The 27,230-nt window shown below is 54.8% G+C and overlaps 1 protein-coding gene across 2 annotated transcripts in view; it reads right to left on the bottom strand.

The window, feature by feature from the left end:
- Positions 1–1,121: 1,121 nt before the first annotated feature.
- SH3BP4 (SH3 domain binding protein 4) overlaps positions 1,122–27,230 on the bottom strand; it is a 93,238-nt gene continuing 67,129 nt past the window's right edge. Inside the window, exons 1-5 of one of the 2 annotated variants that reach the window (XM_082841336.1) lie at positions 25,355–25,387; positions 20,834–21,081; positions 13,661–16,008; positions 3,216–3,404; positions 1,122–1,928 (exon numbers count right to left, since the gene is read on the bottom strand). In XM_082841336.1, the coding sequence (XP_082697462.1) occupies positions 1,704–1,928; positions 3,216–3,404; positions 13,661–16,008; positions 20,834–20,951 (2,880 nt within the window). In that variant the 5' untranslated portion in view covers positions 20,952–21,081; positions 25,355–25,387 and the 3' untranslated portion in view covers positions 1,122–1,703. Of the gene's footprint in view, positions 1,929–3,215; positions 3,405–13,660; positions 16,009–20,833; positions 21,082–25,354; positions 25,388–27,230 lie in introns of those variants that run through there. The other variant, XM_082841337.1, reaches the window with a different exon arrangement.

Genomic DNA, 27,230 nt, shown 5'->3' with positions numbered 1-27,230 from the left:
TGCGACTGGTTTTGTTTCTTCTTTGGGGAAGAGTGAGAGACGCTCTCTGGGAAGACTGAAGGCGGAGAGTGAAGAACCAGTACGTAAGGTGATTTCGTGTGATGATTTGGGGGAATTGTGTATCTTGGTTCTTGCAGCATAAAACGTGTAGTGTTTTTTTTTATTGTTGTTTTCTAGTCAGTTGGCCTTCCGTATTTGAATCAATAGATATATAAGAATGTTTTAGCCCAGTAAGGGATTTACATTGATTATACTAAGTAATTAGCATGTTTCCAGAAAGCAGATTTAGAGAATGAGATGCCAGAACCCCAGATGGCCCAGTATCACTCACGTAAGCACAGCGCGTATCCTGGCCCCTTCCTGGGGATCAGCTCTCTTGATCTGCCAGTGTTTCTTCATCCCTGTCCCTCACTCCCTTCCAAGATGCACGCACAACGCAACTGTAGAATTCAGCACAAGTTGATCTCCGACCATCAAGGTTATCAATGCAACAGTCCGCCAAGTCCCAGATTTTATGTGGGAAACATTTTCAGATGACATTCGTCCTGCTCAGATAATCTTCATATTGTTTAAAAAAAAGAGATTCCTCTATGCTATTTATTTCCAAGGAGAGACGGGCACACCGGGAGGGGAGCGGGGTTACGTTTTAGGTGGAATGAAGTAGAGAGTTTGGCAAACGGCAGCAGGAACCTCTGGACGTCAGCGTAGGGTGTGCTTGTGGTGACGTTTTCTTCGTGCCCAGAGGAGAGGCTTCGAGCTCTGCAGCGAGCACTCCCCTGTCCCCGGGGAGAAGCAGGACCTCTCAGAGCTGCAGGGGCCGCCTCTCTCCACGTGGCGTAGCTCTTCTTTTGGATTAAGGGCGCACAGGCAGGGGCCGTAGAGAATGCCACCTGCCCGCCGCCTTCTCATCTCAAGCGCACCCAATCGCTCCTGCTGGATTTCACTCCTCCTGCTAAAGCTCAAAAAAGCTTCCCTTGTGCTGTGGCCGTTCCTTTACTGCAACACGAGGCCAAGGTACAGAAGGTAATAAAAATCACAGGGAATCGCAGGCCTAGGACAGCCTCAGAAAGAAGGCGCACGGACCACACTCATTTACTGAAACACCACGTTTCCTATTTGATTTCTTTTCTTTTTCTTTTTTACAGGTACAGAGGCAAAAAGGTCCAACATCTGAACGAGTGTCTTTCCGTGCTAAGTGTTGAAATGCAAAGAGAATCCGGCAATCAGAAATGCCCCCATGACCCTTAAATACATATATACATCTGTAACATAATTTAAAAAGGTCTTTATAGAACATAAAAACCTCAACAGTATCTGCCCCTATGAAGTATTTTCTTTCTCTTTTTTTTTTTTTTTACCTTTATGGTCCATTAAAAAATTAGATACCACCTTTCTCGTACGCCCCCCCCCATACTTTAAAAAAAAGTTATTTAAATTTATACTTAACAAATAGAAAGCTATTTGATTGGCAACAACCTGCAGTAGAAATTCCCTCCAGGTCTCTCCCGTGACAGAGGAGGCGGGTGGAACATCGCGTGTGCTCGGTCCTGGGTGTGGATCCAGCCAGGAGGGACCCTGGGTCTGTCTGAGCTGACCTTCCCTCCCTCCCCAGTTCTAAGTGCCCGCCTGGGCATCCGGGGCAGACAGAGGGCACGCACCCCGGAGCAGCCCTCTGGGAGGGCGTCAGAAGGTCGCAGACCCGTTCAAATCACGAGGTCGTCGTGGTCCACGGGACTGAAAGCGGCCGCTCGCAGGATGTCCAGGGAGTTGACCATGATCAGGGTCCCTGTGAGGTGTTTCCAGCGCTTGGTGATGGGGTTTTTCATCTTATCCAGGCCAGTGTGCAGCTCCTGGATGACATCCCGGTAGCTGTCCCCGACCTGGTGGCTCCAGGTGAGTAGAAAGTCGTACGCAGGCTTCCACATGGCCTGGGTAGTGGAGTTGTCCAAAACCAAAAGAGAGAGAAAAGATTAGGGGACACTGAGAGACTGGGTCCTAGAAGCTCTCCTAGTACCAGTATCTCTGTTCATCACTGACACAACTTTTTTTTTTTTTTTTTTTTTTCAGTACGCGGGCCTCTCACTGCTGTGGCCTCTCCCGTTGCAGAGCACAGGCTCCGGACGCGCAGGCTCAGCGGCCATGGCTCACGGGCCCAGCCGCTCTGCGGCATGTGGGATCCTCCCAGACCAGGGCACGAACCCGCGTCCCCTGCATCGGCAGGCGGACTCTCAACCACTGCGCCACCAGGGAAGCCCCACTGATGCTACTTTTAAAAATTTTATTTATTTTATTTTATTTATTTTTGTTTTGCGATACGCGGGCCTGTCACTGTTGTGGCCTCTCCCGCTGCGGAGCACAGGCTCCGGACGCGCAGGCTCAGCGGCCATGGCTCACGGGCCCAGCCGCTCCGCGGCACGTGGGATCCTCCCGGACCGGGGCACGAACCCGGGTCCCCTGAATCGGCAGGTGGACTTCCAACCGCTGCGCCACCAGGGAAGCCCCCTGATGCTACTTTTTAAAGAGTGAAATGAACCCAGAGAAGCCGCCTCCGTCCTGGGCCAGCACATTTCAGAGGGAAGAACCACACACCTCGTGTGAGAGCAGGTGTACAGTACCAAGCAGTGACCGCACAGATAGAAAGGGTTTCTCTCTCCTCCAACCTCCCGCAGCACTTTCCGTTTATTTAGAAATTCATCACATCCATCAGGGATGCCCTTATTCTTGGGACTCCAGCTTCCGAGGTCCTGCAAGGCTGACTGTCTTTCCAGAAACTTAAAGTGACCACCACTAGACAAGTGAGAAAACAAAGACTCCCTGAGCAGGAACCCAACCAGCCTTGGCCGAAGCTGACAGCATCCCAGGCATGCATTTCACACCGTGTGGGGCAGAGCCCCAACCAGAACTGATCACCAAGGGCTCCGTCAAGCACCATCGGGCGGAAGGTAATTTAAGGTCAGGATCAGGGACGAATGGGCAGCTCCGAGGATGCTGTTCCAACGCCCCACTTGACGGGAGAGTGGCCTTGCCGCCGCCAGGGCCCGGGCTCACAACTAAGGATCCCGGGAAGGATGAGACTCGCTCCCGCTCGGCGAGAGCCTGCTACGTGCCCAGCACCTGCCTTCACGTTTTACCTATGTTGTCCTCGTAAAAACGCTGTACAGTAGACATTGTCCTCACTGCATTTTACAGGTGGAGGGAAGGGCAGCTCCACTCACCTCGCTGTCCACCACCCCATTCCTGTCCCGGTGAGGAGACTCGTATGCGTCCATCTGCTGCTTGGACACCTTGGCGAGCTTCTCGGCCAGCTCCCTCCAGCGCTGGGCCACCTCGACCGCCGTGGTCAGAAGCACGAAGTCCTGGATGAGTCTGACCACCAGGCCCTGGCAGTCCATCTTCAGTAAGGCCTAAGGAGGAAGGAGCAGGCATGAGCCAAGACACAGGGCAGGCTCTGGTTTCACGGGAAGCCTCTGCACTGCAGAGACCACGAGCCAGCACCCTCAACACTGCAAGGCCTGAGCGCCAGCACTGCCGGGACTCCCAGGTGCAGGAAAAACCATGATCTGTGGGAGGTACTGGGTCCCCCGCCCACAAATTCTCGTCCTCCTGGAACCTCCCAACGTGACCGAATGTCAAAGTAGGGATCTTTGCAGATGTAATTAGCTAACATGAGGCCCCATTGGACTAGGGTGGGTCTCTCATCCAATGACTGGTGTCCTCATAAAGAGAGAAACAGACATGCAGAGACAGAGAGAAGTAGTCCACGTAAAGATGGAGGTAGACATGGGGTGATGCAGCCACGTCACTGGAGCCACCAGGAGCTGGGAGAGGGGCACGGGCCAGACCCCCTCAGAGCCTCCAGGAGGAGCCAGCCCTGCCGACACCTCCAGACCTGTCACAGGATAAAGCTCTGCGGCTCAGAGCCTCCCAGCTTGCGGTACTTGGTCGCAGCAGCCCCGGGACGCTGACAGGCAGGGTGCGTGGGATGACAGCTGTTCATCTGTTCCCTCCCCGACTGGGGCACCTGGAGAGGTGATGCCCTTTGCCCAGACAGCCAGCTCGGCACGGCCTGGGGCTCAGGGCAGGACAAGCTGACGTCTGCAGGTGGGGAGCCCCAGCGGGCAGGAGAGGTACAGGTGAGGGCTCAGACCCAGGCCTCTCACGTTCTCGAGACACACGAAGGCCTCGCGTGGAGGGGAGGCTAACAGGACCAACAAGAAAGTCTCCAGGATTGATGGGACTGTTCCCTTGGCAAAGCTGCGAGAGCCTTCTAGTCTCTAGGATGGGGATCACTAACTATGGAGGGACAGGGGCTCAGGAGGGAAACGAACGCCCGTCAGCCAGGAAGGAGGCAACGGGCAGAGCCTTGCCCAAGTCCCGGCACGGCCCGAGCAGCACAGGGCCACCTTGGACTCGATCCCCCATCCAGGAAAGGGGCCGGTCAGTCAGGTGGGCTTCCAGCACAGCGCTCGACGTCCTGTGGGTTCTGTGCGGCCCCAGGCTGGAGGCTGTGTCACATTAGCATTTCTGGCTCAAGGAAACAAAGCCACATAAGCAGCACAGACCCGCAGCCCTCCTGTCCGCACGCATCACCCCAAGCACAAACCCGCAGCCCTCCTGTCCGCACGCATCACCCCAAGCTACGAGCTGCACGGACGGCTGCTGCGTGTCGGGCTGCGGGTCCGGTGAGAGCCGGTACAATGAGTGTGCAGCTTTGGGCGGCCAGGATGGAGCCCCAGGCAGGGGGAGAAGGCGCGGTGAGAACCAGACTCTCATCCGCAGAGCCTCTGCCGTCCAGCACATCCTCGGGCTACAGCCTGACACCTGCAGAAGCGACGGGGTCTGAGACCCCCTTGGGTGCTCGGACGTCGAGGATGCAACCAAAGAGACGCTGCTACCAGTCACCGGGCCCGGCCTTCTTTCTGTCCCTCTATGCTCTGTCCAAGCACCTGACGTCACTTCAAGGCTCCGAAGAGAAAGTGTTAAAAACAGCAACTGACCAGGCAGCAAGGCCCTCCCCAGCTGAGCCAAACGCACGGCTCACGCGCTCCCTCCAACATCCCGTGAGGACGCAGGCGGCCTGGCGTCTCTGCAGCATCAGTCTGCGGGGCTGCTACTTGAAAGAACGCCGCTATTTCTGAGTATTCTCACCTGCGTTTTATGTTTATTTGGGGGGAACTTAACAAATGAAGAAACGGTGACTTTTGGGGGAGTCCCTGAATGCAGAGGCTGATGCCCCAGCATCTCAATCTTTGCCTTTAAAACATAAGATCAATCTGAGGCCGTCCTGGGTCCGAGGGGGCCATAAAGGTGGGAAGGCAGAAGGGAGCTTGAGGACCACATGGTCCTTTTCTGATTTTTGTTTTTGATTTTAAATAAACTACCTTCATTGAGTATTTCCAGTGAGCCAGGTGCAGGGCGCATCTACCTCTCAGAACCCCCATGAAGGGAAGCCAAGCTCACCCCAATTTGCAGGTAAAATCGGAGGGAAAGGGAGGGGCTCCCATACCTGGTGAGGGGCTCCAGGCAGCCTGTCCCCAGCTGCTACCCACCGTGTGGGTTGCACGGTGTCTGTTTTATAGACCCCGAAGAGGCTGGGTGGCTTGTCCAGGGTCCCACAGCTCGAGGGCACAGAAGTGGAGGCAGGCCCAGACCTCCCGGTGCTCAGGCCAATGGCCTTTCCAACTGTGTGGGCACCGCGTGACATCAGGAACCGGGCACGAGGCGTCATCTCAACGATTTACAGACTTCAGAAAATGGTCTCTGAACTTTGGTATCTTCAAGTGAAATTGTTTGAAAGAAATTAAATGTTTACTAGATTTGTGCTGCAGAAGATGTGAAGAGTATACAGGGGTGTGTTTGTGGTATGGGGGAGACGTGTGATAAACTGGTAGAATTCTGGATTTAAATTCTTTTGCCTGAATAAAAAACAACAACAAGGTCCTACTTATAGCACAGGGAACTATATTCAATATCCTGTGATAAACCATAACAGAAAAGAATATGAAAAACAATGTATATATATGCATAACCGAGCCCCTTTGCTGTACAGCAGAAATTAACACAACGATGTGATTCAACTCTACTTAAATAAATTAAAAAAAAAAAAGTTTCAAAAAAATTCTTTTGGCGTGGTGTGGTTTGAGCCCAGACACACAGGAGAGGCAGGGTGCCCTCCAGCCACGCCTGGTGTCCTGAGAAGGCGTCTGGCCAACCTCCCGTGACAATGGTCCCACCCAGGCTTCCTCACAGTGTCCCAGCAGTGTCTGTGTGCTCAGTTACCAGGCTCCGCAGGTGGCCTTGTTTTCTAGGTAACAGAACACTTCAGAGTCACCTGCTTCTGATTCGGGTATCCCTGGCGGGGGCGATCAAAGCTGCTCTCTCCCAGGACACCGGGTGCAGGCACAAAGGTCCTGAGAAACTCAAACCCTCTCTCTGGCCCCGAGCGGTCACAGCTGGGGCAGAGCGCTGCCCACACCACCGCCAAGGGGTAGTTCATGCATTTTTTTTGTCTGAACGGCACATTCTGGGTGCCCACCAAGTCTCAGCAATAGAAAATTTCTCAGGGGCAGGGATACGGTGCTGGAACCTTTTCCCTGTAGCATCCTCTTTAATTTCTGCACACACACCGGTATACACAGGTGATACCAGAAATAAAGCACAAGGCTGGTTCCAGCTGGACTCTCGCGAGCTGCAGTGACCCATGACTTAAGTCAGGGTGGCCAAGTCTGTTCCAAGGGCAAGACAGGACCTATTTTTGGCTTTGCGGGCATGGCGTCTCTGCCTCAGCCCCTCGACTCTGCCCGTGGGGCGTGAGAACAGCACGACAACACTTGAATGAGTGGGCAGGGCTGCGTTCCAGTAAAATTTCATTTACAAAAGCAGGTGGCCCGCGGGCCAGTGTGTCAATCCCTGTTTGAAGAGACATTCTTATGAAAATACAACAAAACATCACTTTGCTGTATGTTCACTTCACCCCAGTCGTGCTCCCATTCCTGAGATGCTGAAACACCAGAAGGGCAGTCACCATGGCAACCCTGCTCCTCCCTGTAGTAGCAGCCTTGGGCTGTGGGACCACCTGGCAGGAAGTCCCCAGGAACCTCCCTAAGTGCACAGCAGGTAGTTAACTGTGTCCTCTTCTGAAGGATAAAGAGATTTTGCTCCTGATTCAGAGAATCCCTCCACACTGTCCTCTCCAGCCCTAGCTCTCCCCGATCTCAATCCCCCCTTATTTCCATTAGTTTTCAAGGTTCTCAGTGTTGATTTCACCCTGCACCTCACTCCTAAAGCAACCACCCACCTTGACTTATATCCTACAGTAACTTTCCCTTTTTCAGAGAAACTTCTCTGAGAGCCCAGAGCATCCATCCTTCCTTCCTTCCTTCCTTCCTTCCTTCCTTCCTTTCTTCCTTCCTTCCCTCCCTCCCTCCCTCCCTCCCTCCCTCCCTCCCTCCCTCCCGGCCAGGAGGACAGACACCCTGCCTCTCGTAATCCCCAAAGTTGCGAATAATCTCTTACACTGAAAGCGTGTTGTTGAACGAAAATACTTCCAGTTCAAGGAGAGCTGGGTTCCTCAGGGTTCTGTCTGCCACCCTCCACACACACACACACACACACACACACACACACACACGTGATGGCCATCACCCAAATCCACGCAGCTCTACAGCACGAGCCAAATCCTCCTCTCTCCTCAGTCCTCAGTGTTGTCATTAAGTCCTGGTACAAACACATAGCAACGTCTTCTGCTTGGGCTTTCGACCACGCTCAGAAAACCCTTCCCCAAACCCACAAAGTGTATGAGAAGCAACATTAATGCCCTAAAAACAGAGGAACGTACTCTGTCGTTTCTTGCCTTCATGAAACAAAACAAAAACCGACATCGAAACCCAAGGCTCAGAGAGGGGAGGAGAGTTATACACACACCAGCAGGGCTATTCAGTCCGGTCGCTGCAGTGATAGCTCTCGACACCAGCAGGGCTGTTAAGGCATCCCCTGTCATTCTCAGGCCTTGCACGCCCCGAAGTGACACCCACTGCCACGCGCCAACGCTGGCTCCTCCTGTCTCGGGAGGGCTCCTACAGCTCGCAGAATGTTGTCACGGAACGAACAGGGACAAGTGTGCAGAGCCACGGGGCCGGGACCCGGCTCGGAGCAGAGCTGGTAATGGTGAGACCAGGCACCACTGCCCTGCCGGAGACCGAGGACCAGAGCACCTGCCCGGCTGGGGGGCGCGCAGGCTCCACGCAGACACAGAGCCGCCTGCACATGCTCTCCAGGCGTGTACAGGATGCAGAATATGGACAGCGCAGGGCAAACTCAGGGGACTGAGGAATACCGGCAGTGTCTACACTGCAGACCAGTAACACGGGCCGCCTCTGGGAGACGGGCCGGGCACTTCTGCTGCTGGCCCTCAGGACAGGCAAACAGCACCGCAAAAAGCAGCATCTGCTGTTTTCACAAACAGAAAAGTCAATGAGGATGATCTTCATTCTGGAAAAAAGCAAAACCCGGGGTGAGCCATGGCAGCGGGGCCGACCCCAGGACCCCAGGAGCTCTGACGGTCAGCACCGGCGTGCACGTGGCCTGGGAACTGCCACAACCCAGACCCAGGGCCGTCGGCCATCCAATCCCCACCCGCCAGGGCAGGATGCAAGAACACCCCGGGCTACGGCACAGGGCGCCCTCTTGCTACGGTCGGCCAGGTCTGAAGGTAGATGTAGGTAAAAGCCAAGGGATCCAGGCACAAGCGTGTGAGGGGCTCCCCGCCTCGCAGCACTTCCGTTTGACCTGTACTTTCCATCTCTGACCTCTGCTAAAAATGACCCGCCCACTCATTGCCTTAACAAGAGGAGAATCCAGGGATGTGTGTGAAAATTAGATCCTCCACTGCCAGGTGTCCCGGTATTCTGAAAGAATGACACTCAGAGGGTGTGTGTGGGGGAGGGGGAGACTGGCTGTCACCTGAGTGGCTCTGAGACTAGAAGGCAGCAAGGAGCAACACACCTGGGTAGATCTCCAAGGAGCAGGGACACACCTGGATCCCCAAGGAGCAGGGACACACCTGGATCCCCAAGGAACAGGACATACCTGGATCCCCAAGGGGCAGGGACACACCTGGATCCCCAAGGGGCAGGGACACACCTGGATCCCCAAGGCGCAGGGACTCACCTGGATCCCCAAGGAGCAGGACAACCTGGATCCCCAAGGAGCAGGGACACACCTGGATCCCCAAGGAGCAGGGACACACCTGGATCCCCAAGGAGCAGGGACACACCTGGATCCCCAAGGAACAGGACATACCTGGATCCCCAAGGGGCAGGGACACACCTGGATCCCCAAGGCGCAGGGACTCACCTGGATCCCCAAGGAGCAGGACAACCTGGATCCCCAAGGAGCAGGGACACACCTGGATCCCCAAGGCGCAGGGACACACCTGGATCCCCAAGGCGCAGGGACACACCTGGATCCCCAAGGCGCAGGGACACACCTGGATCCCCAAGGAGCAGGGACACACCTGGATCCCCAAGGAGCAGGACATACCTGGATCCCCACGGGGCAGGGACACACCTGGATCCCCAAGGCGCAGGGACACACCTGGATCCACCTGGCTCCCCTTCACGTCCCCTAAACACTTAACACCCCCCTCCCCAATGCCCACAGAATAAAGCACAAGCATTATCCAGCCCAGGTGGCTGCGTGCCTCCCTCCCATCCCCCCATGTATCATCATCTTGATTCAACCCAGCCTCCGGCCTCTCCCAGCCTCTGGTTCTACCCCATCCCGTTCCTCTGTACCCTTAGCCCTTGCCCATACTGTACTTTCAACCCGACAGCTCCTCCCTGTTGGATGGGATTCTGCACATCCCTCCCTAAGTCAGGGGGGATCTTTGCCTTTCCCTGGTCCACCCATGCCAAGGGGATCTTTTCTTCGGGGCCCATTACGAGTCTGTCTTGCACTCCTGTGGTTGTTCACTCGGCATCTCCCTCAGGGGAAGGCCCAGCACCCAGCACCCGCACTGAGCACACAGTAGGCACCCAAGAAGTGCTGAATGAGTTTGGGGCGCAGACACCTGCCTGGCTGGCGGCGACGGCTCTTCCGAGCTCCATCAGAAGCTGCAGCCGTATACCCGCCACCCGTTCTCGCTGTGCCCATTCCAACCCACAAGTCCCCCCAGCTAAGAGATCCCCAGGGATCAATGACCTCTAATGCCTGGGGACTCTGGGAGCCCTGTCCACCCTGGTCACTCTCTTTGGGGTCAGCCCAGCATCATGCCTCCCCCCATTTTCATTATAGTCGGGGGGGCATCATCGGTGTTGGATGGCCATCCTCTGTCACAGACATGCATGGCTTCTACTGGAGAGCTGGGCAGACCGGGGACAGAGGGGCATTTTCCACGGTGGTCACACCATGCGGGTGAGCAACGCAGCAGAGGCACAGCAGGAGGTCATACGGGTACATAAGATGCCTCTGGACCAGCTCTGAGATTGAAAATATGCACTAAAACAACAGAAAGAGGGGACGGAACCAGAGAACAGAAACATGTCTGACCTCACGAGACTGCGTCCAGATCAGATTCTTAGCCTGCATCCGTTCATTCATTCACTCATTCATTCACTCATCAACCATCTGGTTGTTTCCTATGGGCCAGCATCCCTTCCCTCGTGGAGTTCATATCCAGTTAGGGTAATGACAAGAACCATGAATACAAGTAAACAAGACCATTTCGGATTCGAGAAAGCACCGTGAAGACAATGCTACAGTAACACAGACGGTCAGTGACCCAGAGACACAAGGTTGCTTTATCCAGGGTTGCAGGAAAGGTCTGACAAGAGGACATTTGAGCTGGAATCTGAAGGACGATAAAAAGCCACGACGTGAAACTGGGGGAAGAGAATTCCAGGCAGAGGGAACAGCACGTGCAAAGGCCTGGGGCAGGGCAGCTGGGTGTGTCCAAGATACAGAGAAAAGGCCAGAGTGGCCGGTGTGCAGGGGCAGGTAGGGGCCCCCGCGCTGTGATAGGCGGGGCTGGGTCTTACAGGGCCTGTGGGGCAGAGGAAGGGGCTGGACCTTGTGCTGAGAGCAGTGGAGGGATGGACAACTCAGTTCTTGATTCTTTCTTCCTTCCCATCTCCCCGCAAATTTACCATCCAAAACCTTCACCACTTCTAATTCGTTCAATCACTGCTTCCAAACCAAGGAGCCATACTAAACAGAAAACTACCTTCAGAACGAGAGCGGTGGGGAAGAGGTGGTCTGGCTGCGACACGGCCGGAGCGGGGGCGGGTTAGATCAGTGGCTGAGGCCCCAGGAAGCCCGAGTGCTCAGTGGTTTGTGCTGCGACAGGGCTGGAGCGGGGGCGGGTTAGATCAGTGGCTGAGGCCCCAGGAAGCCCGAGTGCTCAGTGGTTTGTTACGTCCCTGGAAAAAAAACACCTGGTTTCCAGTGACTCCTGAGACATGCTGGGATAAATCAGCCTGTGGTTTCTAGAAGTCTGGCCAACCATTCAGATCTGCCAGCCCACAAGATGAAGAGATAGGAGAGGGGGTGGTGGGGTGGGGGGTGGGGGGGAATGCTGCAAAACCGGTTTCACTTCTGTACCGCAAATCTAACCTGTCTCAGGGCCACGTTCCTGCCAAGGTCAAGGTTCATTTCCTCCTCTCTGGGAGTCCTGGTGGCTGTGGGCCTGGCGGGGGGTGGGGGTGGGGGGAGGGGGGGCAGGGAGATGGTCTTGGACGCACACAGACCCCCGTCCTCACACACAGTAACCCAAGGAAGCCACCTGAAAAACCTGCTCTCAGGGAAAGTTCTCCAAGTTGAATAAAACAAGATGGAAAGAAATGAGCAGGAAATGGAAGTGAGAGCCGCCTCTGTGCCGCCCAGGTTGATGCATCCTGCACCTCTGCCGGTTGCAGGTGAGCATCTTCTAGCTGTGACGAAGGAACGGTCGATACCCTTTATGTTCCATGAATGCACATCATTCCACCGTCCACGGAGGATCCCGGCTGGACGCTCACCCCGGCCCGCTGTGCGAGGTCCATCGCGAGGGCACCGGGCAGCTCGGGCTGCAAGCAAGCTCCGGGAATCGATCTCACAGGTGGGCCGGCGAGGCGAGCCCCTGAGGGGAGGGTCCTGGGGCCCAGCTGTGCAGGGGCCCCATCCAGCGCAGGGGTAAGCTTCCTCTGCTGCCCATCCCCACCCCCGCCTCACCCCTCCCCATTGCCATGACAGCCGGCTTCCTCCCCACCTCCCCCAGCTGGAGCTGCCATCGCGACCCGTCAGCGACGGATGCCCCCAACGACCCCCTGGATGCCACCTCCAGTTCCCGTCTCCCTCCTCCGGGCAACGTCAGGTTCTCGCCTTGCTCCACGCATCTGGCACTTTCTAGTATCTTGGGGCCACCGACAAGGGGTCTTTCTTCATGCCCCGATCCCTTGCCGGACTGCAATGCATACTCCCTGCAGCAGGGGTCATGCCACCGTGGACCGTATTCCCTTCTGTCCCCCCAGCCCCACGGGGCAGCCCAGGACGTGCATGCAGTGATGACCCTCGGCTGTACACCTCCGCCCACGCGTGCATCCTCACTCACGCAGACACGCCTGGCCCATCCGTTCCAACAGGCATTCACTCAGGATGGCAAGTGCTGGGGGGAAGGAGGGGAGTTGAAGCGGCAGAAGTTCAGGGGCGCTGGGAGTCACACCTCACAGAGATAAGGAGGCGAAAAGGACTGCGTGGGGTCGGAGGAACATGAGAGAAGAGCCTGTGACCGAGGCCCGGGGGTTTCCCGTGGGAACAAAAACTAGGGGCGTGTCCACATCACGAGGACCAGGGAGAGGCCCGAGTCGGCTTCTATCACAGAAAGAAGTCGACAGAGAATGTCCGGCACAGATCTGACTAGGGATGCCCAGAGGACATCAGGCTTCTCCCAGGAATAACTCCTCCAAGGCCACCACAGCCGAACTGTGGTGAACAGTTAAGAGTGGACTACCTGAGGGCGTCATGACCGGCGCAGAGCCCAAGCCTGTTGGAGGCCGTGATCGGGTCCAGAAAGCTTCCCATTTGGCTTGCGGGCCGGCTGTGCCCAGCAGTGGGACTCCCCCCTCTTTACTTCTTAGGGTCCAAGTTCCCAGTTGTGCTGGCAAAACAGAGGCCGTCCTCACCCCAACTCCAACACACGCAAGAAGGAGGAAGAGGAAATGACACAGAGAGAGGAGAGAAACTTCAAGTAAGGCCTGGAGAGAAAATTTCACAATAAGATAAAGTCAGACTTTGGGGCGAGTCACAGATCCCGCTGGGAATCTGATGAAAGGATGGCTCTTGTCCCAAGAGATCTAAACAGGGGCGGGTGGCGCACAGGGTCCCCCCTTGCGTCCCCGACCGGGCAGGCAGAGATGCATTCCGGACCTCCAGAGGAGCTCACAGATTCAGCAGGAGGAGACCTGGACGACCCTCGCCGCAGTGGCTCCGAGCTGTTTGGGGGCCCCTACCGGTCCCACGTCAATGCCTATCCCCAGGGCGTGTGTGAGTTTCAGGGAGCAGAACGGGGGCCCAGACCCCGGTCCACTGACTCCCGACGCCACACCCGTTCGCACACGCGCAAGGGCAAGGCTGAGGCTGGACCGAGCCCCATCCTCTAGGAACCCAAGCCCCACCGGGCACTTACCATCATGAGCTCCTTCTGGAAGGATTTCCGGTCTTTGTTCTCCGTGCTGTTGCAGTCCTCCTTCAGCTTCTCCAGGACGGACGCCACCCGCTCGGGCTCGCTGTCCAGCTCTGCCCGGCAGAAGAAGGTGAGCGGCAGGTTCCCGTAGCCCAGGGCGTCGGCGAAGGAGCGCCAGCTGCTGATGTTCTCCATGAGCAGCGTGCGGACGGAGGCGTAGATGTAGGTGAGGAACTTGCACGGGCGCAGGATCTGTTCCAGCAGCAGCGACGTGCTCAGCTCGGGCCCGGAGAGGAGGCTGGGCCGCGCCTTGCCCACCACCAGCACGTTCTTGGCGTGCACGAGGCCGACCCTGCCCTGGTGGTAGCCGATGTACCACTCCTTGGTCCACAGCTGCCCCTTCAGCCGGATCTTCTCCTCGCTGAGCAGGGCGATGGCGTCCCCCTTCTTGTACTCCAGCAGGTAGTGGTTCTTGCTCTGCCGCACCACCGTCTTGAGTAACTTGCCGAACTTGAGGCTGGACACAGGGCGGTCCTGAAAAGTCGGGTACTTGGTGGTGGCAGCAAACGGGGACAGGATGATCTTCCCGACCTCGTTCTTCTTGAGGAACCGTCTCTGCCCGGATGGCTTGACGGCACTTTTCGGGGGTGGCTGTGGGGTCTGGACGCAAAACTGGGTCAGGATGGCCTCCTGGTCGTCTTTCACCTGGACCCGCAAGGTGAAGTCGGAGAGCTCGCTGGCGTTGTGGCAGCTGATGGAGAAGATGAGGCGGCTTACCTTGCCCAGCTTCACCTGGAAGCCTCTCACGGCCTTGGCCTGCTCGCTGGCTTTGACCTCGTAGTTGGTCATGTTGGAGAACATGCAGACTCGGAGATCCTGGGGCCTGGACAAGACGAACTGGTGCTTGCCCCAGAGCTGCAGTGCCACTGGGGCCGGGCTCGGGGCCTGGCGGGTGACCTCGCTGACCAGTAGGGTCTTGGGGGCACAATCATGCCCGAAAATGGTCACCACCGTCTTGAAGGATGGGTGGATGTGTTTGGGGCCATAGAGACCCACGGTGACTTTCTTATTGATGAAGTCCCAGACCGTGGAAGGGTAGAGGATGTTCGGGCCGTGGGCAACGATGGCCAGGTACATACAGGGCTCCAGGTCGTCCAGCTGGGCCTGGACCGTGTCCCCATAGCTGTAGGTGTGTGGGATGGGGACATAGGGCCCCTCCTTTGAGTCGCTCCTCAGGCACTGGAGGCCCACTGTGCTTTTGCTGAAAATGTCACTTTTCACCTCAGCTGAAACCTTCATCTCCAAGATGATGTGGGTTTTCACCTCCAGGGTGCTCAGCTTCACCTCCAGCACCGGGCTGATGCAGCTGCACCTGTCGCTGTTGAGCTCCAGCGGGGGGTCCAGCAGAGCCTTCATGGAGATCTGCTGCGTCTCCCCTGGAGCCACGTGGCCTTCGGGCACGTGGATGCTGATGCTGGTGTCGGGAAGCTGCACGGCGCCCCCCGAACTCTCCAGCTTGCACACGATGTTCGTCTCCACCGCTTGGGTCTGGCCCCAGCCGGGACTTTGGCCCAGCAAGTCCAGGTCGTGGCAAGACCGGGCCAGCTTCCGGTGGCTCAGCCAGGCAGCCCGGAAGTCCTCCCGGCTCTGGAACTGCTCGGGGGCCGGCGATTTCAAGCCCGTGAAAAACCCCGAGGATGCGGGAGTGTCGGACTTGGCTTGGAGGACGGAGAGTTCCGAGAGGCTGTAGGAACGCTTGCTCCGGAAGAAAGGGTTGTCGCGCCTGACCGTCGGCTCCGCGTGAAGGCGGCTGGTGGCCGGCAGCTCGCCGAGGATGTTGGTCGTCGCTGAGCTGGACTCAGTGCACGAGGACGTGCCCGTATCAAAGAGGAGCAAGCCCACGGTGCTTTGGGGAGTCGGTAGGTCCACGCCGGGCAGCGCTGGCACATTCCCATTGAGAAACGGGTTTGTCTGGACACCGTTCCAGAAAGGATTATTACTGTAGGTTTTGCTCGACTCCCTCCTGTCATCTGTCCATCCTCCGAGCAAATCTAACTCCTTGGCTACTTCGTCCGGGCTGTCTGGAAGATTGTCGATCATCCCACTGTCACTTAAGGTGGAGTTCCGGTAGTTTAAGGGCTGCACGTAAGAGGAAGGGATGTAGCCCATCTCCGTGGTGTTGTGTGCGTACCACCACTCCCCGCCTGACGTATCCAGGACGTAGAGGTGGTCGCCCTTGGAGAACTTGAGGGTGGTGAAGTTGGTTGGGCAGTAGTCCTTGATGGCAATCACTTCCTTTGCATTTCCAAAGGGCGTGGGATTGTCTACTAGCAAGGCACTGGGAGAAGGCACTGCGTAAAACACAAAGAACAGGAGGTGAGGGCGGGCCCTCAGGGCGAGGCAGAGCATCGTCAAAACCAGGGAGAAGAGAGGTCTGGAAAACCATCACCCCCGACAGGGAGACGACGACGTGTGCGGCAAGTAAACGACAGAAACAAACCAAAGTAAAATCTGGTGGGCGATTCACCTGACCGACAGCCTAAATCGAGCGCTGTCTCCCCAGATTCTATCACATCCCAACGCACGGCCTGAGTCAGGTGGAAAGGCCACAGAGAGTCTCCACCATCCACAGAAACATGAATCAGCATAATGGGATTATCAATATGTCCCAGGTTTTAAACATCTCATTTTGACCCAACTTTTCTTTACTGTTACTAACTTACCGGGACTGCTGCTAGGTTGAAAGAGAAGCTGAAAGTGATTTACTTAGAAAACACAGTGATGCTGCGTTAAGTGACCCACTGCATGTAACCAGGGACTGGAAAAGACCTGCAACAGAATCTCTCGGTGTCTAAGAGCTGATTCCATGTCCTGCCTTCAGCATAAAATACATAAACCAAGGGGAAGGTTCCCTTGACTATCAGGCCCGTTTCCTAGTTTCCAAGTTGAACCCATTCTTCATCAAACTGTTTATATGAAATAAGATTTTTGAGGTTGGTCTCTTACAACCTCTTTTTTTTTTTCTTTCTTTTTTTTTTTTTTCTGTACGCAGGCCTCTCACTGCTGTGGGCTCTCCCGTCGCGGAGCACAGGCTCTGGACGTGCAGGCTCAGCGGCCATGGCTCACGGGTGCAGCCGCTCCGCGGCATGTGGGATCTTCCCGGACCGGGGCACGAACCCGTGTCCCCTGCATCGGCAGGCGGACTCTCAACCGCTGCGCCACCAGGGAAGCCCTCTTTCAACCTCTTTTAAACGATCATTCAGAACAACATGGAAATGGTCTCTCTGTTACCCCTTGAAAATCAAAGGTTTAGGTCTGGTTGTAATTCACATTCTTTTTGAACAACTCTTTAAGCAATCTGAAAAATGCCAACACTTTAAACAGCGACTCAAGCTAATTTATGGTTCTTGGCGTTCAACTGCGTGTTACCAAGGTAGACAGCAATTGGAACAGCAAAAAAAAAAAAAAAAAAAAAAAGTCATCTAAACAAGTAGGGTGTGTTTTGAAAAATAACAGATAATTAGAAACCTAAGTGTTTTCTCTCCCTCCCATACATAACAAAGTACATATACTCAGAGGATGAAGAAACTTCTTGCTGATGGAAATAAGCCCATATATTTCTCTCCAACCGCCCCATCCCAACCGTCCCTTGTTTTACGGTGTTTGCTGCCTTCCTGTAACAAACAAATGAAAGTAAACTTCTTTTAATTGCTTCTGTAAACAAGCAAAGAAAGGACTACATTTTGAGTGGAACTACACCTACATCTTGTCTAATATATGATTAAGTCAACAGACATCCTATTCTACCAAATTGGTCCTCCTCCCCCCCAAAAAATCATTTGCCAGTTTCCTTTTCCTTTAAAAGGAAACAGTGAGGGGACTTCCCTGGTGGTCCAGTGGTTAAGACTTCGCCTTCTAATGCAGGGGTGGTGCGTTTGACCCCTGGTGGGGGAGCTAAGGTCCCACACACACACACAAAACCCAAAACATAAAACAGAAGCAATATTGTAACAAATTCAATAAACACTTAAACAAATAAAAAAGGTCCACATTAAAAAAAAAAATCTTTAAAATTCAATAAAAGGAAATAATGAAAATTAAAGTGCACGTCCTCAGCAAAGTCTCAGGCAATAGAGTAGGAAGCTTCTATTTATTTACACGAACTAAATTACAGAGATATGCTTCTTAGCAGGGTGTGAACCTGGGCCTCGAAGGCTGTCACCTACCACCCTGTCTGGGGTGTCGGGGAGAAGCTGGTACTGGGATCACCAGACCTGGGATTTGAATCCACACCCTTAGCAGCGGTGTGATCTCTGGAGCCTGACATTCTTCACGATGGATGAACCACCTTCCCTCGACGGGCTCTGGCAAGGATTAAGCAAGACGATGGTGATGACGTGATTAGCACAGTGATGCTTAGTACAAGGTAAAGACTCACACGATGTTATGTTTAAAGAGACATCTTCGGCCCCCTCCTAATGTAATTTTTCTCCATAGCACTGATCATTGACCAATATAAAATGTACCATACACATCTGGGTTGGTTTTGCCGGGGAGGGCGCCATCGCCCCACTAGGGGGTAAGCTCTGTTCGGCTATGTTTTGCTCGCAGTGGTGTCCTTGGAACAGGGCCTGTGTCACGTAGCAGGTGCCCAATAAACACCCGTGGAATGAATGCTCATCCTGTGCGCTTACAACAGAGACGCCACATCCGTGTCACTGGGACAAGGTGTTGTCCAAAGGCTAAGTTAGAATCCTCCTGGGCTGCGCCCTTCTGCTATAAAATCACACTTGACCCTGAAGGGGGGCAGGGACTAAGAACAGCCAAGTCAGAGATAATGGCTTCGAGGGGCGGTGGCAGAAGGCAGATGGGTTGGCTGGGGTCAGGGGATAATATAAGATTTCCCCTCCCACTTTGTTTTCCAGCCACAGGCTCCAGTTTCCTTGACACATCTCATGAAAATGTCACGTCAAAATTAAAACCAAATGAAGATCAAAGAAAGCTGGCCAGCTACTAAAATCTTGTTAGAATTCCTCAAAAGTTATATCCCTATTGTGTCCCTCCAGAATAATTCCCTTCCAGTAATATTTTTTAAATTAAAAACCAAAGCTATTAGGCAGGCTGTGTACATAACCTGAGAAAACGTATCAGTGCCAATGATCACTTTAGTCTTCTTACCAGACCAGAGAATAAAACTGGTTTTACTCAAAATTGCAAGCACTCTCCTTAGGAGAGGAGCAGTAATAGATATGTCACTCAAGGATGAGGCTTGTCTGATGGGAGACGGCGCCCCTTCCTGTTGGGCCCCCCGTGGGAGTGGACCGCGGCGTGAGCTCCCTTCCAAGACCAGCCCTCTGTCAGACAAGGGCCACACAGACACCTGGGGTGTACACAAGGCTGGGGCTTCCGGCCAATCAAACGCAGGGAAATCCGTATCGAATTCCATCTTAATGAATTCTGGAGAGTGTTGCCAGATTCCCAGGTACCTTGATTTTAATACAAGAAAAATATGCCTGGGTGTCAGGAGGTTCAGCTCACTGAATAATACATTTCCTACCCTCTGCCTCGGGTCTTATGCAGGAAAAACATTCATTAGGGCAGAAGATTCTGCAGCAGATATTCTGGTTGGAATAGATTCCCACCTTGAAGCCGTTTCTACCATTGGCACGTGTGGGGAGCAGCTGGGCCGAAATGCTGCCTGGGCCACAGCCTGCCCCTCGGCAGTGGAGTCAGGGGGTCTCTCCCCGCCCCCTCTGACCCCCCCCCCCCAAGCTAACCAGCCCCTCCTCAGCCTTCCTCCCCCAGCTGCAGTGTTCTTTGAGGAATAACAGCTCCTCCTAGATCAACATCATCATCTTTTAAAATTCAGCTCTCTGCCCCTCGTTTCAAAATCCCAGCCCAAACGGCATGACTTGAGCTCCCAGTTTCCCACTTCAACCATGACTAGCTGGGTTACAAAGTAAGAAAACAATGCCCATCACCAGACTGCGAAAAACAAACGGCGCGATTATTCGCAGGAACACCCCGTAGGTCCACTGCTCTTATTAATAAAACCTCATGATTCCCTTGCTAGTCTTTTGTTTAAAAGAACATTTTAAGCGATGCTCAGGGCCACAAGCCTAAAGGACAGACAGGAAAGAAGGGGAAGTTGAGGATAACTGGAAGAGAGAAGAAGAAAGGCAGAAACAGGCACGGTATGATTTCAGTACATCGGGGTCCTGCATCATGATTTTATCTGGGAGGTAGCAGATTAGCTCCGGAAATATTTATTTAGCACCGATTTTGTGCCAGGGGCTAACGATACAAAGGTAAAGCGAAAGCTCTTGCCGTTGAGCCGTCTGTGGGCAGCGCAATGGATCATTTCAACAGAATTCGGTGAACGCGGTGGGAAAGTCAACTGACGGTGGTGATGGTGATGAGGGCGATGAAGTACAAGATGCCAGGAAGCTCACGGGAGACACTGACCGTGGCCAGTGAGGGCAGGATGGACTCTAGAAGGAAAATGACCCGCTGGCATCCACCTCGGTGTCCAGAAGATAGGCTTTATCACCAGCCCAGTTTTACGCGGCTGTTAGGGAAACCCCGGGGCCACCTCTAAACCAGGGGTTGGCAAACTCTGGCCCCCGGGCCAAATTCAGCCGGCCGTTTCTGTAAAGTTCTGCTGGAACACAGCCATGCCCATTTGTTTTCTCTCTTCCGTGACTGCTTTCTTGTTACAATCTCGGAGTTAAATAGCTGTGACAGAGGCCGTAGGGCCTACACAGATTCAAGTATTCACTCTCTGACCTTCTGCAGAGAAAGCGTGCTGACCCCTGTCCCCGGACCCCCTTTTATTCTGCAGTGGCTCTCAGGACCTCATCGACTTAGTACGCTCTCCTTCCCCCTACTTTTGTACACCACCAAGCTCTTACCTTAATGTCACCAAAACTCATGGAAAGAGAAACAAATTCTGCATTAAGAAGAAGTTTCATTACAAAGAGGAAAATTCAAAACAACCTCCCAACCCATCAAAACAAAACAAGTGGGTATTGTTCCAGGGCTGAATTCATAACATGATGAAGTTTAGAGAGCTAAGATTTAATTCTCTGAACGTGAACTTGGCAGCCTGTAAGTAGAGGAGTCCTTGGGTCTTAGAGCTCTTGCAAACCCCAGCCAATGCTATTCCCAGGAGCTCACCTTTGACATCATTAAAGCTTGTTTCTGAAAACCCTTCACTCAGGTCAATCAAGGTCCCCTCGGACTTGCACCGCGGGAGGCCGCTGGAGTTGGCAGCTCGGATGCGCTGAGCTGCCATCTTGAAACTCTCTTGCCGGGTAAACGGCTAAGGTTTCATATTTCCCCTCCAGTTATTCCAGCAATTGCTGAAGCTTCTGTCTCAGGCAACCATGCTGCGCTACGGCATCAGCTCTGCAACGTGCTTCTTCCTGTGAGCAGGGGAAGAAGAAAGGAATTTCCCTTGAGCAAGTGAAACACGGTTAAAGAGTAAACTGATGGCAAGTGGGAATCCTCTTTCTTCCAGAGGCCGTGTCACTTTTCCTGGCCCGAGGGAGCAGAGCAGGGCTCACTCCCCGGATTCTATGCCCACTTTATGCCCGTCTCATCTGTTCTCTCACTGCATACAGCCCCGGCAGTGTTCCCTATCCTGCTGTTTGCACTCCCTCTTCCTGGGGCACAATGAGGCTTGTGAGATCTGCTTGAGCACCTGGCCGGCCCATTCATTACAGTCAAAGAGGAGGACAAAACAGGATCTGTCCACACCGCGAGTTCCAGGGTTCAGGGAAGGGGAACTAAATCTCCTTCTGCCCAGAAAGTGGCTGGTCCCATCGTAGGAACAGCCACCGCTGGGCAAGCAGCACTTGGCATCGCTGCAGTGGGTTTGAGGGGACGGCTCCCTGCCCACACGCTCCCTAAATCCTCCCTGGACCCCAAATAAACAAACACAAATAAGACACACGTGGCCACTTGTGGATATAAGGTATTCTTGTGTGACTTCTGCAGACGAAACGTGGCATATTCACTGGATCACTGTGCTGTTACCAAGCCAGCAAAGGAAATGTTTGTGGGAAAGAACACAGATTCTCTCCTAAGGCCTCGGTTTCTCTGGGAAACGGGCACCCGGGCATGTGGCGGGTTCTGGAGGTGAACAAGGTGACTGGCTCCAAGCAGACCTCTCACCAGGGCCAACGGACAGGAAAGGACCTGCCAGGAGCCAATTTCAGAGCAGGGAACTTCACATGCTCTCCCAGAGCGGACCTGGGCCGGCAACGCTCCAGCTGGCCACAGCTGGCCACAGCTGGGCCGCAGCACTTGGAGCAGAGGGGTACCCAAGGGCAGGTGAATTTCACCCCAGTATGGCTGGGTTCATGTAACCTGTCCTCAGGTCCCTTGTTCTTTGACTGCTGTCCACAGGCAGCTGGAAATTCGTCTTCTGACACAGGTGGGTGGCCCTACTCATGCGAGGGACCTGGGGGCCCAGCGCCACCCTCTGCAGCTTCTGCAGTGGGGATGACACGGCCCGGCCCCAGGCTCTGCGTGCAGTAACCATGCAGCAAGCAGACGGAGTTTGCATCCACACTCTGTGTCTCCCGGGGATGACCCTGAGGTAAGCAGCTTACACAAGATTCACTTTCATCTCTGTAACATGGGGTAGTAACAGCACTGTTCTGATTCGATTTGCGTGAAGGAGAAAAAGAGAACCCAGGCAAGGCGCTGAGAACACGGGGCAGGGCTCAGTGCCTACGGGAACCCCCCCACCGCCTTGGCCAACGCAGGCGCGCATCAGCAGCCCCAGTCCTGGCTCTGAGGGACCCGCTGGCAGTGGCTCCAAGGTGGATTCCAGGTCATCCCGAGGCCACAGAGGCCGCATTCCTGCACCTGAACACCCTGAAGAGAAGACCTGGGTTATGGGCTGAACGCGTCCCCCTCCAAATTCATTTGTTAAAGTTCTAACACCCAGTGTGGTTATATTTGGAGGAGAGGTCTTTGCCGGGGGGCGGGGAGGGATGAGGTTAGATGAGGTGGGTGGAATCAGGGCTCTTACAGGAGGAGGCACCAGAGAGCTCGCTTCTCTCTCTGCTGTTTGCCAGGTGAGGACACAGCAAGAAGGCAGCCGTCTGCAAGCCAGGAATCGGGCCCTCACCCAAGATCCAAATCAGCACCTTGGTCCTGGGCTTCGCAAACTCCAGAAATGTGAGGAAATAAATTTCCATTATGCAAGCCCCCCATCCTACGGCATTTTGTTACAGCAGCCCTAGCTGACTCATACAGTGTGTGAGGAAGGCAGAAGGGGAGAGCAAGGGCCCTGTCATCCTCAGGGCCAGGGGGCCTAGACACACATGCACAGGAGGCAGGACAGCAGTGGCTGCCTCTCTGGGGAGGGAGCAAAGATGGGCCCGGGGGTGACACGTCCCTTAAATACATGCCCAACCTGCGCCCAGACCGCCGTTCCTCCCACCCACATCCCATCCTGGAGTTCTCCAGTCCATCCGGAACACCCCCCGCAAAATACACAGACACAGACACACACACACACACACAGATACACACAGACACAGACACACACACAGATACACACACACACACACAGATACACACAGACACAGACACAGACACACACACACACACACACACACACACACACTCTTCTATTTGTGACCATGGATCAGCACTCACAAACATGCCAGTTATTTGAAGGAACGGGTGAAGCACCTGGATGGTTTCCCCAGCTGAGCGGGATCCCAGATTACTTCCATGCCTGCCCTGTGAGGTTACAACGGATGTGACCACGCGCTCGGACTCCCTTTCCCGCCCCCGGGCTCCTCTTTGCACAGAACTGTGCACGGAGCTGGGCCTCCAGGAGAGGACAGCACTGACCCAGCTGGAGGCACGAGGCAGCTGTGGCCAGGCTGTGCTGCCGGGCTTTGTCTCCCGGTCCCCACGCAGTTGCATGGCTCCTCCGCATGCAGGGTCCACCCTCTAGCCGGGGACACCGGCCCCCACCCATCAGCCGCTGTGGCCGCACGGCTCTGTCCGCACAGGCTGTGTCGGAGCCAGACCAGATACCTGGTCACCAGGCTGTCACGGCTCTGCCCCGACCAGGCAGCCTGTGGCCGCGTGTGGAGCTGTTTACTGAGATGAGAGAACGTGAAAATACTTTGGATCCAAAAAATGAAGCCTTGTTTCCTGGCGGGAATCAACGCAGAGGATAAAATGGGATTCGTGGGTGGGCGGGCGGGGAGGAGAGCTTTATGATGGTTTTGAGCCCGCAGCCTGTGTGTGACGGGTGGGCTGTCACATTAATGACAATTCCTACCTGAGATTCTGGGTCTGACCGGGCCTCTTGGGAGGCGGCAGCCAGACACAGGGGAAGGAGCCGGGAGGCGGCACAGGGGAAGGAGCTGTGGGTTACGGCCAGGGGATGCGGGTTACGGCCAGGGGATGCAGTCAGCTGCGGAATCTGACGGCCCCCGCCCAGGCCAGGCTGCTCCCGGGACTGGGACTGAGAGGCACGCCCAGAGAGGGGACCACCCTTCCTGCTGCACGTCCTTCAGGCCCCTCACCCCACAGGCTCCTGCTCAGGACACGGGAACCCCAGCAGCGGGGTGCGTCAGGACAAAGGACGCCAGGGCTCTCCCGGGGCAGCGCATCCTGACCACGCTTCGAGAGATGGAGTGAATGAGGCCCCGGTCCTGGCCCCCACCGCCCTTGGGAGTATTCCGAGTCCCACTCACTATGGGGGTGCGGAGCATCTGGTGGGGGTTTTAGAAGAAGCCCAGACGGGCGCAGTCTCGAGGCCTTACTGCACAGCCCTGCTCCCGAGGACCCCAAGGCCTGCTGTAGCAGCGAGGCTCCGCAGAACCGGGCCAGCTGCCCAGAGGAGGTGAGGTGCGCCTGGGTTCTAAGCGGGGTGGGCGGGGGGCATAGCCAGGCAGCGCAGGGCACGCAGGCCTGGAGGACACGGCGGGCTGGGCACAGCAGAAGCTGGAGGGCAGGGGCCAGATCGTGACGGCCAAGGGTCTGGCCTCGGCCCGGGACGCTCCGGGAAGCCACAGGAGGCTTCTGATGACATAAATGGAAGCAGCAATGCCGTTCTGTCTTTGAAAACTACTGACACAGTTTAGGAGAAGCTGCTGAGAGAGCTGGTGGAGGGGAGAGACACAGGTGGACATGCCAACGGGGAGCGGACATCCAGACGAGCCCCAGCCCGCCTCAAAGCCCCGCACAGACGGCCACGTCCTCAACAGAGGAGCTGGCTGAAGTCCGGATGGGGTGGATTTGACCCAGGGCTGGGAGAGCGATAGCCGAGAACTCAGCTGAGGCCCCTACAGGACACCGGGACAGCTTGCCAAGGGCGGCCAAGGAAAACGGAAATTAACATTTAAGAGCGATCAGATTCCTGCCGCCCCTGCCAACAAGGCAGGAGGGCTGGGGGCGAGGGGGGGGAGGGCCGCGGAAAGCAGGGCCTCAGGGCTGGGCAGGGAGAACAGAGCACAGACCACCACTGGGACTCTGGGAGACAGATCCTTGTTTCTGTTTTGTCACTGATGGGGGATACAGTGATTACCCTGAGCCGCTGTGTGTTAGCAGCTACATAAAGAGATGTGCAGTCCTTTTAAAACACAGATACACGCACTGAGCTTGCCATTCAAGGAAGGTGGAAGCCACTAACTGCGCGGCCCTGACAACGTCGCCACTTACCAGCCAGCGACTGAAGTCTGAGTCTGATTCCCGGACCACCAGAAGCCTCGTTCACAGGAGCTTCAATGCGCCCATTCACTCTCTCTTCCTCGGGACCAGGACCCTTTTGTCCCGTGATGCTCAATGCCCCGTGGGCTGCCCAGAATGGCAACTTTTCCCAGGGCCAGGGGGAGACCGTCCTTGGAGCCAGTCCTGACATCCACCAATACATTTGCAGAGAGTGCAGACACCAACCTTCGCCTCGGGCATGTTACTTTACAGCAGAGAAAGACAGGCAGGCAGCCTGGCTGGGCCACGCCTGGGGGCTCGCCCCTCCTGGCACCTCCGTGAGCTGACACCCTCAGGGTGAGGGCTCAGGGCTGAGGCTCTCTGTCTCCGCCTCCTCCAGACCCCAACGGAGGCGCAGCTACAAGATGCTGTCAGCTTCCCGCCCTGCTTCACAGAGCTCACCACACCTTTGCGGCTGCCTGTGGCAGTCAGATCCCTGAATACTCCCTCCCTGGTGCAATCCATATGTGACCTTAATTTTCTCAAAGGTCCCTCCTGCAGCTCAAAACCCTCCAGGTGTGACTTGCTTTTAAAGGTGGACATCCCGCCCTGGCACTCAGAGCCCTCCACTGCTAGGCTCACCTGGGCACCCAGGTTTATCACTTACCTCCACCCTCATGTGAATCAGGGACACACTTCTCAAGCATGTGTGTTTCACCTTCCGGAGCTCGCTGCCCTCACCTGTGGCACCAGGAAAAGCGCCTTCTCTCTCCCCACCCTCTTTCTGCTCCGCCCTCCTCCCCGCAGCCCTGCAAGCTCCAGGTTGACTCAATGTGCTGACCTCAGCTCTGTAGCCAGTATCCTGGAGCCTCAAATTCAAGTGGCCCAAGTTCAAGGCCACGCCACTTGAATTAATCCCTGCTTCATTAGAAAATAATTGTGGGAAACTGAGTTATTTGTAGTGAGGTGGATGGACCCAAAGTCTGTCATACAGAGTGGAGTAAGTCAGAAAGAGAAAAACAAGTATCATGTGCTAACACATATATATGGAATCTAAAAAAAAAATGGTTCTGAAGAACCTAGGGGCAGGACAGGAATAAAGACGCAGACGTAGAAAATGGACTTGAGGACGCGGGGAGGGGGAAGGGGAAGCTGGGATGAAGTGAGAGAGTGGCATGGACATATATACACTACCAAATGTAAAATAGATAGCTAGTGGGAAGCAGCCGCATAGCACAGGGAGATCAGCTCGGTGCTTTGTGTCCACCTAGAGGGGTGGGATAGGGAGGGTGGGAGGGAGGGAGACCCAAGAGGGAGAAGATAGGGGGATATATGTATATGTATAGCTGACTCTTCGTTATACAGCAGCAACTAACACACCATTGTAAAGCAATTATACTCCAATAAAGATGTTAAAAAAAGAAAAGAAAAGAACGTGGGGGTAGACGACCTGATGCTCTAACGTGGGGGTAGACGACCTGATGCTCTGATCTGCTCGCAATGAGCTCACAAAGGTTCACTAACACTGCATTTTACTGCATGTTATACTACTAGTATATGCTGCTATGCGCTATGCTGTTTTCTCTATGTTTTAACCATTTCTCTATTTTCTTATTTAATTTTTATTATTATTACTTTCATTATTAATTATTTTTACCATTTTCTTATTTATGTACATATTTCAAAATGTTCACAACAAAACATTTTTTTAAATTAGGAAAGTCATGCTAGGAAAACTTCATCACCTGCCTTTCCACGAGGGACGCGTCAGGAATGACGGTGTGTGTGTGTCTGTGTGTGTCTTCTTTTGACTGGGAAAAACTCTAAGGAGCCCTAAATCCAAATGCCCAGGCGGTCTGAGCCCCCTCACAGCACAAGTGGACGTGGT

Source organism: Leucopleurus acutus, assembly GCF_964270905.1.
Source record: "Leucopleurus acutus genome assembly, chromosome: 6".
NCBI classification, from domain to species: domain Eukaryota; kingdom Metazoa; phylum Chordata; class Mammalia; order Artiodactyla; family Delphinidae; genus Leucopleurus; species Leucopleurus acutus.
Note: the sequence above shows the minus strand (reverse complement) of the source record. Positions and strands in the feature narration are given on the sequence as shown.